General features: G+C 41.5%; 1 protein-coding gene across 1 annotated transcript in view; it reads left to right on the forward strand.

Annotated features, from left to right (window-relative positions):
* Positions 1–12,288, forward strand: part of LOC126094953 (Down syndrome cell adhesion molecule-like protein Dscam2) — an 890,199-nt gene that overhangs the window by 825,265 nt on the left and 52,646 nt on the right. The window contains exon 30 of the mRNA XM_049909611.1: positions 11,132–11,317. Coding sequence (XP_049765568.1) covers positions 11,132–11,317 — 186 coding nt within the window. The remainder of the gene's footprint in view (positions 1–11,131; positions 11,318–12,288) is intronic.

The following is a 12,288-nucleotide window of genomic DNA, read 5'->3' on the forward strand; positions in this document are numbered from 1 at the left end:
TCAATGGTGGCTGGTAGAGGTGGCCGAAACACCATATCCTTAACATACCCCCATAAGAAAAAATCGCAGGGGGTAAGATCAGGGCTTCTTGGAGGCCAGTGATGTAGTGCTCTGTCACGGGCTGCCTGGCGGCCGATCCATCGCCTCGGGTAGTTGACGTTCAGGTAGTTACGGACAGATACGGTTTCATAACTAACCTTTTTCGTAGGACTCTCCATACAGTTGATTGTGGAATTTGCAGCTCTCTGCTAGCTCTGCGAGTCGATTTTCCTGGGCTGCGAACAAATGCTTGCTGGATGCGTGCTACATTTTCATCACTCGTTCTCGGCCGTCCAGAACTTTTCCCTTTGCACAAACACCCATTCTCTGTAAACTGTTTATACCAACGTTTAATACACCACCTATCAGGAGGTTTAACACCATACTTCGTTCGAAATGCACGCTGAACAACTGCCGTCGATTCACTTCTGCCGTACTCAATAACACAAAAAGCTTTCTGTTGAGCGGTCGCCATCTTAGCATCAACTGACGCTGACGACTAGTCAACAGCGCCTCAAGCGAACAAATGTACAACTAAATGAAACTTTATAGCTCCCTTAATTCGCCGACAGATAGTGCTTAGCTCTGCCTTTTGTCGTTGCAGAGTTTTAAATTTCTAAAGTTGTGGTATTCTTTTTGAATCACCCTGTACATGCTGTCGGACAACAGTCTCTACTACACCGCTCTAAATTATATCATGTGGGATACATTCGTTGAATTGCCTGGCACGTCGAAAATTGGCGATCCCGATAGATAGCCCTAGACCATTGTACTGTTTTTACGGCATTTCTTTTGCAGTCATCATATAAAAGTAGTATAACCAACTTCTCCTCGTTGTTGTACATGTCTGCACGCAACGTATTTTGAAGCAGAAATGAGCGGCCTACATTTCAGACAGGTAAACAGGCAAATGTGTTGACATTCTGACACGGTGTAGCACAAGAGCTCTGCTTGGCGGTGTTTACACCGCTAATGCCGATACCGGCCACTTTGCTATCAAATTCTATTAAATTTCTCGAATTTTTTTACAACAAAACATGGTTCAAATGGCTCTGAGCACTATGGGACTTAACTTCTGTGGTCATCAGTCCCCTAGAACTTAGACCTACTTAAACCTAACTAACCTAGGGACATCACACACATCCATGCCCGAGGCAGGATTCGAACCTGCGACCGTAGCGGTCTCGCGGTTCCAGACTGTAGCGCCTAGAACCGCTCGGCCACCCCGGCCGGCTTTTTACAACAGGTTTCAACGTCAACATTAACAAACGCTATATCACTTTAATTGCCTTCTCAAGCGCTATCGAATCCAGTTATAAAATGTACACGGTTCCGTTTAAAAAAGCTTCAGTATCGCTGTTTATACCAGCGTTAAAAACATTAACCACACAAAAAATACGCATTTTTGACGCACCCGAGGAATTTCACAGAATTAGGAGAAGCTGCAGATGAAATATTAGCTTTTCTGAAACATTAGTCAGTGAAATGTATGGTGTCGTATACACGTGACTGTGCGGACCATGTACGTGAGGAGTACAATGATGACGACATCTGCTTAACAAGTGAAAGTAAAACTGAAACAGGTGTCTAGCCATACATTTCATCATTCTTGACGGAGAGGGAGCCACAAATGCCGCCTCCAGTGAAACGAGATGAAGAACAACCGTTGTGCAAGGATCGAGTACTAAACACAATTTCTTACATGGAAGATCATCCGCACAGTAGTTAAAAAAAAAAATTATGAACACTTTTAGAAGACGTGTGCAGCAATATGACCGTGTAGAGCACAAGAAAAACTACGGACATTCAAGGGAGGATAAGGAGCGCTTGTTACAAAAACTAGTGTTTGTGCGTTTCAAGGATACTGAATACAATTTTCGGGATGCGCATGATAGTGACCTACTACGTTATTCACTTCAAATTGCGTTTGACATAGATTATAGTGATTGCAAGGGAAGCAGTGGATGGCTGCATAACTTCAAACATTGCTACAGAATTGAAAGAAGTAAGTAAAAGAAATTTAAAACATAATGTCAACTTGACGGTGCACAGCATACTGCAGAATCGACCCGAAAAATTATAGATGAGATAAACAGACTTATCCCACCTTTCATAAAGGAGTTTGTTTTCGGTTCAGAGCAATCGGGATTTGAAATGGAAAGCCATATGAAAGGAATCCTGGAAATCAAATGTACCAAGAGAGTTGTATCAAGATCAACGAACATCAGTGCCTTAACGCACTCGTATACAAATATGCCGACTTTTAATCTTGATGGTACGTTGGCTGGAAAGTTATTTATTGTGCTGCCAGAAGATTGAGGTGTTCTGCCCCTACGATTCTTTCTCGTCAGCGGGACAGCAGGGAATATTCACGTCACAGCAGGCAAAAGTGGTAAAATGGCCGTAAGAGATCGACGATTATGGAGCACTGCTTTTGGGCAATAGCTGGTCAAAATAACTTGCTTTTGCTTGATTCCTGGTCTGCATGTAAAAATCGTACTGCTTTGGAGTAAATTATTCCTTCTGAAAAGTGTTTGACATGACAATTCACACTATCTGGAACCACTGGACAAATTCAGCTCCTAGATGTTTGTTTTTTCAGTGCGTATAAAACATGTTATCGCCCAATCTGCAGCTATGCCTTAGAGGACAGCCAGTTTCACTATAAGCTCCACGACAACCTCTTTCGTATTCGGTTGCACGCCATCATGTTCCATCAGTTCCCATCATGCTGTTACACCAAAATGATTCTACATGCATTCTTGAAGAGTCGTTACCCAGCTGGACGTCCTGTAAGGTATGTAACTCGCGCGGAGTCCGTCTTCGATCTTGATGATGTAAACCTTTGTGATCACTGTGGCGCACAATTTTTCATTCGGTGCTTATGGTCCAAGTTGATGGTTTGTTTCGAAAATTTCTTGAATCTCGACGAAGTCCATTTTATTAAATAAAAATTTATTAAAGTAAAAAGCTTTTAATGATTAGACCGCAATTTTCCTATTACAATTAAAGTTCGATAATTAGTTTCGGTTGCTATCGGCAACCATCTTCAGATCTATAACACGTATAGGAAACATAACCTAAGGAAATTATAAGAATGCGAGAGCAATGCTGAAAGTCCCAGCTGCCTACATTTCATTCTAATTTTAATTCATCAAGTTTCAGGGACAATCAGAGAGAAAGCTACTTGCTCATGGAACGCGTCGCTACATAATTCACAGAAAACTGATGATAAAAACAACATTACAAAAATGCAAATTTTTTATAATAGTGTGTACTGTCAAGAATACATTACCATGAACTCTAAATACTGCAAGGAATTACTGTACGTAATAAGAGGCTCACGTAGAAAGGAACTTTCAACCTAGGTTTCAAATTCTGGGACTTAACACCCAAAATTTTTAAGAAGCTAACAAAACTGCATAGCAGTGCGCACCTTCCAATACGAAGCTTAAAGATGTGTTATCCAAATGTAACTCTAAGAAAGACGCTTAATATCTCATAAAACTAACAGACAACTTTTCATTGAGCAGAATCTATGTTGTCGGTGGCATTAAAATAACAATCAGCTTATAAGACCCTGGACAGATTGACGTAGGGAGGTATTTTTTCTCACTGCATTACAGCTCTGCATCTGTGATGGGATGGAAAGAACCTGTACATTTCGCTAGCACGTACCTCTAGAAGCACACAGAACATGTCTGAAAAATCTTGGCATTTACTCTTTTGATTGTCTTATTTATATACAGACTAGCTGTTCCCGACTACGCATTGTGTGGCTCAGTTTGGTTAAATGGAAAAAAAAATTAAAGAGAAAGCACAGTTTCTAATACGTTTGGCAACTGGATATATGTCCTAATCACCTTCTTTCCCCGTCTCTGTTAATCTCCTCCTCCCGTCACCACCCTCTATCCATCATCGCCTCCTACTGCTATCTCTTCCATTCTCTCTGCCCATCCCCTCCTCCCTGTTTCACTGTCAATGTTATTCTCCGTTCTCTCTCTCCATTCTCTCTTGTCCCCTCTCTCTCCCCATCTTTCCATCTGCGACCTCAGCCCTCTTCCCTCTGTCCATCTTCTCCTCCTACACCATCTTTCTCCCGCTCTCTCTCTTAATCATCGGCCGCCTTTCTATGCCCACCTTCTCTTTCCCCCTCTCTCCGTCTCTTCCTGCCTGCTTTCTCTGTCTGTCTCCTCCTTTTTTCTTCCCCCTGTCTCTGACCTTGAGCCTTGTTCATGTTAATGCAAATTCAGTTTCTGTACTAGTATTCTTATCATAAGCCGATATCCCATGAATACAAATTCCGTATTTGCCAAAAACAATTCACTATTATATGATGCCTCTATGTGTCCAAATGTTCATTACAGTTAGATGTAAAAACTTAAAGTGATTCGGACGAGTACCTTTTGAGGTTTTTGTAATATTGCTTTCCCTTTAGATTTACTTATGTATTTTCCGATTGCTTTGAAATTTTGACACGATGTTGCATTCCAAAATTGTGGTCTTAGTCCTGAGACTCTTTTGATACAGCTCTCTGTGCTACTCTACCCTGTGCAAGCTTCTTCATCTCCCAGTACCTACTGCAACCTATATCCTTCTGAATCTCCTTTCTGTATTCATCTCTCGATCTCCCTCTACGATTTTTACCCTCCACGCTGCCCTCTAATGCTAAATTTGTGATCCCTTCATGCCTCAGAACAATTTAAAACCTGGTTCCTTAATCTCTGTCTTACCATTATATACTCTATCTGAAACCTTCTAGTATCTCCAGTGTTCTCCCATGTATACAACCTTCTTTCATGATTCTTGAACCAAGTGTTAGCTATGATTAAGTTATGCTCCTTGCAGAATTCTACCAGGCGGCTTCCTCTTTCATTTCTTAGCCCTAATCCATATTCACCTACTACGTTTCCTTCTGTTCCTTTTCCTACTGCCGAATTCCAGTCACCCACGACTATTAAATTTTCGTCTCCCTTCACTACCTGAATAATTTCTTTTATCTCATCATACATTTCATTAATTTCTTCATCATCTGCAGAGCTAGTTGGCATATAAACTTGTACTACTGTAGTAGGCATGGGCTTCGTGTCTATCTTGGCCACAATAATGCGTTCAGTATGCTGTTTGTAGTAGCTTACCCGCACTCCTATTTTCCTATTCATTATTAAAGCTACTCCTGCATTACCACTATTTGATTTTGCATTTATAACCCTGTATTCACCTGACGAAAACTCTAGTTCCTCCTGCCACCGAACTTCACTAATTCCCACTATATCTAACTTTAAACTATCCATTTCCCTTTTTAAATATTGTAACCTATCTTCCCGATTAAGGGATCTGACATTCCACGCTCCGATCCGTAGAACGCCAGTTTTCTTTCTCCTGATAACAACGTCCTCTTGAGTATTCCCCGCCCGGAGATCCGAATTGGGGACTATTTTACCTCCGGAATATTTTACCCAAGAGGACGCCATCATCATTTAATTATACAGTAAAGCTGCATGCCCTCGGGAAAAATTACGGCCGTAGTTTCCCCTTGCTTTCAGCCGTTCGCAGTACCAGCACAGCAAGGCCGTTTTGGTTATTGTTACAAGGCCAGATCAGTCAATCATCCGGACTGTTGCCCCTGCAACTACTGAAAAGGCTGCTGCCCCTGTTCAGGAACCACACATTTGTCTGGTCTCTCAACAGATACCCCTCCGTTGTGGTTGTACCTACGGTACGGCTATATGTATCGCTGAGGCACTCAAGCCTCCCCACCAACAGTAATGTCCATGGTTCATGGAGGATATGTATACTGAAGACAACAACAACAACATATATATATATATATATATATATATATATATATATATATATATATATATATATATATATATATATATATATATATATATATATATATGTATATGTATATTGTTGTTGTTGTCTTCAGTCCTCAGACTGGTTTGATGCAGCTCTCCATGCTACTATATCCTGTGCAAGCTTCTTCATCTCCCAGTACCTACTGCAACCTACGTCCTTCTGAATCTGCTTAGTGTACTCATCTCTTGGTCTCCCTCTACGATTTTTACCCTCCAGGCTGCCCTCCAATGCTAAATCTGTGATCCTTTATGCCTCAGAACATATCCTACCAACCGGTCCCTTCTTCTTGTCAAGTTGTGCCACAAACTCCTCTTCTCCCCAATTCTATTCAAAACCTCCTCATTAGTTATGTGATCTACCCATCTAATCTTCAGCATTCTTCTGTAGCACCACATTTCGAAAGCTTCTATTCTCTTCTTGTCCAAACTATTTATCGTCCATGTTTCACTTCCATTCATGGCTACACTGCATACAAATACTTTTAGAAACGACTTCCTGACACTTAAATCTATACTCGATGTTAACAAATTTCTCTTCTTCAGAAACGCTTTCCTTGCCATTGCCAGTCTACATTTTATATCCTCTCTACTTCGACCATCATCAGTTATTTTGCTCCCCAAATAGCAAACCTCCTTTACCACTTTAAGTGTCTCATTTCCTAATCTAATTCCCTCAGCATCACCTGACTTAATTCGACTATATTTCATTATACTCGTTTTGCTTTTGTTGATTTTCATCTTATATCCTCCCTTCAAGACACTGTCCATTCCGTTCAACTGCTCTTCCAAGTCCCTTGCTGTCTCTGACAGAATTACAATGTCATCGGTGAACCTCAAAGTTTTTATTTCTTCTCCATGGATTTTAATACCTACTCCGAACTTTTCTTTTGTTTCCTTTACTTCTTGCTCAATATACAGATTAAATAGCATCGGGGATAGGCTACAACCCTGTCTCACTCTCTTCCCAATGACTGCTTCCCTTTCATGTCCCTCGACTCTTATAACTGCCATCTGGTTTCTGTACAAATTGTAAATAGCCTTTCGCTCCCTGTATTTTACCCCTGCCACCTTCAGAATTTGAAAGAGAGTATTCCAGTCGACATTGTCAAAAGCTTTCTCTAAGTCTACAAATGCTAGAAACGTAGGTTTGCCTTTCCTTAATCTTTCTTCTAAGATAAGTCGTAAGGGCTGTATTGCCTCACGTGTTCCAATATTTCTACGGAATCCAAACTGATCTTCCCCGAGGTCGGCTTCTACCAGCTTTTCCATTCGTCTGTAAAGAATTCGCGTTAGTATTTTGCAGCTGTGACTTATTAAACTGATAGTTCGGTAATTTTCACATCTGTCAACACCTGCTTTATTTGGAATTGGAATTATTATATTCTTCTTGAAGTCTGAGGGTACTTCTCCTGTCTCATACATCTTGCTCACCAGATGGTAGAGTTTTGTCCGGACTGGCTCTCCCAAGGCAGTCAGTAGTTCTAATGGAATGTTGTCTACACCAGTGGCCATGTTTCGACTCGTATCTTTCAGTGCTGTGTCAAACTCCTCACGCAGTATCGTATCTTCCGTTTCATCTTCATCTACATCCTCTTCCATTTCCATAATATTGTCTTCAAATACATCGCCCTTGTATAGACCCTCTATATACTCCTTCCACCTTTCTGCTTTGCCTTCTTTGCTTAGAACTGGGTTTCCATCAAAGCTCTTGATATTCATACAAGTGGTTCTCCTTTCTCCAAAGGTCTCTTTAATTTTCCTGTAGGCAGTATCTATCTTACCCCTAGTGAGATAAGCCTCTACATCTTTACATTTGTCCTCTAGCCATCCTTGCTTAGCCATGTTGCACTTCCTATCGATCTCATTTTTGAGACGTTTGTATTCCTTTTTGCCTGCTTCATTTACTGCGTTTTTATATTTTCTCCTTTCATCAATTAAATTCGGTATTTCTTCTGTTACCCAAGGATTTCTACTAGCCCTTGTCTTTTTACCTACTTGATCTTCTGCTGCCTTCACTACTTCATCCCTCAGAGCTACCCATTCTTCTTCTACTGTATTTCTTTCCACCATTCCTGTCAATTGTTCCCTTATGCTCTCCCTGAAACTTTGTACAACCTCTGGTTCTTTCAGTTTATCCGTGTCCCATCTCCTTAAATTCCCACCTTTTTGCAGTTTCTTCAGTTTTAATCTACAGTTCGTAACCAATAGATTGTGGTCAGAGTCCACATCTTCCCCTGGAAATGTCTTACAATTTAATACCTGGTTCCTAAATCTCTGTCTTACCATTATACAATCTATCTGATACCTTCTAGTATCTCCAGGATTCTTCCATGTATACAACCTTCTTTTATGATTCTTGAACCAAGTGTTAGCTATGATTAAGTTATGTTCTGTGCAAAATTCTACCAGACGGTTTCCTATTTTATTTCTCTTCCCCAATCCATATTCACCCACTATGTTTCCTTCTTTCTCTTTTCCTACTCTCGAATTCCAGTCACCCATGACTATTAAATTTTCGTCTCCCTTCACTACCTGAATAATTTCTTTTATTTCATCATACATTTCATCAATTTCTTCATCATCTGCAGAGCCAGTTGGCATATAAACTTGAACTACTGTAGTAGGCATGGGCTTCGTGTCTATCTTGGCCACAATAATGCGTTCACTATGCTGTTTGTAGTAGCTTACCCGCACTCCTATTTTCCTATTCATTATTAAAGCTACTCCTGCATTACCACTATTTGATTTTGTATCTATAACCCTGTATTCGCCTGACCAAAAGTCTTGTTCCTCCTGCCACCTAACTTCACTAATTCCCACTATATCTAACTTTAACCTATCCATTTCCCTTTTTAAATTTTCTAATCTACCTGCCCGATTAAGGGATCTGACATTCCACGCTCCGATCCGTAGAACTCCATTTTTCTTTCTCCTGATAATGACGTCCTCTTGAGTAGTCTCCGCCCAGAGATCCGAATGGGGGACTGTTTTACCTCCGGAATATTTTACCCAAGAGGACGCCATCATTATTTAACCTTACAGTATATATACGAGGGCAGTTCAATAAGTAATGCAACACATTTTTTTTCTGAAACAGGGGTTATTTTATTCAGCATTGAAATACACCAGGTTATTCCCCAGTCTTTTAGCTACACAACACTACTTTTCAACGTAATCTCCATTCAATGCTACGGCCTTACGGCACCTTGAAATGAGGGCTTGTATGCCTGCACGGTACCATTCCACTGGTCGATGTCGGAGCCAACGTCGTACTGCTTCAATAACTTCTTCATCATCCGCGTAGTGCCTCCCACGGATTGCGTCCTTCATTGGGCCAAACATATGGAAATACGACGGTGCGAGATCGGGGCTGTAGGGTGCATGAGGAAGAACACTCCACTGAAGTTTTGTGAGCTCCTCTCGGGTGCGAAGACTTGTGTGAGGTCTTGCGTTGTCATGAAGAAGGAGAAGTTCGTTCAGATTTTTGTGCCTACAAACACGCTGAAGTCGTTTCTTCAATTTCTGAAGAGTAGCACAACACACTTCAGAGTTGATCGTTTGACCATGGGAAAGGACATCGAACAGAATAACCCCTTCAGCGTCCCAGAAGACTGTAACCATGACTTTACCGGCTGAGGGTATGGCTTTAAACTTTTTCTTGGTAGGGGAGTGGGTGTGGCGCCACTCCATTGATTGCCGTTTTGTTTCAGGTTCGAAGTGATGAACCCATGTTTCATCGCCTGTAACAATCTTTGACAAGAAATTGTCACCCTCAGCCACATGACGAGCAAGCAATTCCGCACTGATGGTTCTCCTTTGCTCTTTATGGTGTTCGGTTAGACAACGAGAGACCCAGCGGGAACAAACCTTTGAATATCCCAACTGGTGAACAATTGTGACAGCACTACCAACAGAGATGTCAAGTTGAGCACTGAGTTGTTTGATGGTGATCCGTCGATCATCTCGAACGAGTGTGTTCGCACGCTCCGCCATTGCAGGAGTCACAGCTGTGCACGGCCGGCCCGCACGCGGGAGATCAGACAGTCTTGCTTGACCTTGCGGCGATGATGACACACGCTTTGCCCAACGACTCACCGTGCTTTTGTCCACTGCCAGATCACCGTAGACATTCTGCAAGCGCCTATGAATATCTGAGATGCCCTGGTTTTCCGCCAAAAGAAACTCGATCACTGCCCTTTGTTTGCAACGCACATCCGTTACAGACGCCATTTTAACAGCTCCGTACAGCGCTGCCACCTGTCGGAAGTCAATGAAACTATACGAGACGAAGCGGGAATGTTTGAAAATATTCCACAAGAAATTTCCGGTTTTTTCAACCAAAATTGGCCGAGAAAAAAAATGTGTTGCATTACTTATTGAACTGCCCTCTTATATATATATGCGCGTATTCGAATGCAACGTTGTGTCAAAATTTCAAAGGTGTCAGTGAAGAAATTTCGGAGATTTCAGATTTTGAACAGACGAATATTATACGATAGTGCAGTGCCTGCGTTATTCTGACTTCGATGCAAAGTTTTTTGAGACATGCATGTCCAAAGGAACTTTGCATCGTAATCAGAATAACAAAAGTCACTACAATATTTACCTGCTGATACCGGGCAAGCGACTTTCAAGTACAACATCTGGCCTGTACGGGGATATACATAATGGGATGTACGAGTACAGATGGCAGACATATGTTTGAGACGTATGGAAGTTTGGGTCTGGCCGTGAGTTGTGCACGGATAGCCAGATGGTAAGGCGGCGCTCGCGATATGCGGGAAATCTGGGTACGAGCCCCAGTCCGGCACAAACTCCCATTGTCTTCATTCCATTCTATAGCTGATGGTTGTGATTCGAAATTGCGAACTCATTTCATGTAGACGAATATGAGGTTTCTGGCAACAGCGTTCTCCTACACGATTTTGAACTAATGAACATTTGCTTTTCATTTATATAGATATAGCTCTGTATGTGTATTGATGCTTTGTGAATCCATTTGTGTGTGTGTGTGTGTGTGTGTGTGTGTGTGTGTGTGTGCATGAGGGAGAGAGAGAGAGAGAGAGACTATGTGTGTGCATGCGGGTGGACGAGTGGGAGAGCGGATGTGCATTTGTGTGTGTGTGTGTGTGTGTGTGTGTGTGTTATATAAAAGTATATGTAATAAAATAACTACAGTGCTATAGAATTTTCTGAATTTCAAAAATATTGTAACAATTTCTGTCCAGGTTATGTATTAAACTACAAAAGGGACCACGGAAACTTGGAAGAAGTGCATCTGGAAGCTGAAAAGGCATTTCATACGCTGGAGAATCTCAGCTGTGGCTCTACATATCACATATTTATTTCTGCGCACAACAGAATTGGGGACAGCCCACGCAGTGCTATTCTGACGGCTAAGACAAAGGGAACAGGTAAGTCATATTTGATGCCTCGTCATTGTTATTTTACACTGTTAGTGCGTTACAGTTCAAGTCACCAACGATGGCGGTTGAGTTGAGGCTTGTTCTGCCTGCGTACGTCACGCGTTTTCCGACAGTTCACTAGAGTTACAGTTCAGTAGAGTTCTGAGCGCTCTGCGTGACTACGGAAACCTATCTCCGTTGGTACCTGTTTGTTGTATTCAAGTCTTGGACTCCTTCTACAACATTTACTGCCCTCACTTCCATTACTAAACTGACATTCCTTCATGACTCAGGATGTATTGTATCAATAGATCCCGTCTTTTAGTCAAGTTGAGCCACAAATTTTATTTTTCCCCACTTCGCTTTATTACCTCTTCATTTCTTACTCGACATTCATCATTCTTCTATAGCACCACATTTCAAAAGCTTCTATCTTCTTCTTATCTGAAATGGCTATCGTCCACATACAAGGCACACTCAGGCAAATACTTACAAAAATAGACTTCTTAACGCTTGGATTTATGTTAGATTCAACAGTTCCTCTTTTTCAGAAATGTTTTTCTTAATTCTTTTCCTCTCATTACCAGTCTGCTCTTCATATCTTCCCTACTTCGGCCGTCATTATCTATTCTGCTGTCCAAATAACGAAACTCTTCTACTGCTTTCAGTGTCTCATTTCCTAACCAAATTTCCTCAGTGTTAGTACTGGCTTGCGGTCTGAAGTCATATTCGTATAGCTACTGCTCTTTCGTACAGACCTCCCTTTAGTTTTCCCACATGCAGCATCTATCTTTCCCTTGTTATGCATGCTTTCACAATCATGCATTTCTCCTTTATCCATTCCTTTTCAGCCATTTTGCACACTCCGTCAGTTGCATTTTTCGGACACCTGTATTCCCGCTTCATTTGCTGCAATTTTATATCTTCTCCTTTTGTCAATTAAATTCAGTAACTCCGGAACTACCCCAGGATTTCTATTA

This window comes from Schistocerca cancellata, chromosome 1 (assembly GCF_023864275.1).
Source record: "Schistocerca cancellata isolate TAMUIC-IGC-003103 chromosome 1, iqSchCanc2.1, whole genome shotgun sequence".
NCBI classification, from domain to species: Eukaryota; Metazoa; Arthropoda; class Insecta; order Orthoptera; family Acrididae; genus Schistocerca; species Schistocerca cancellata.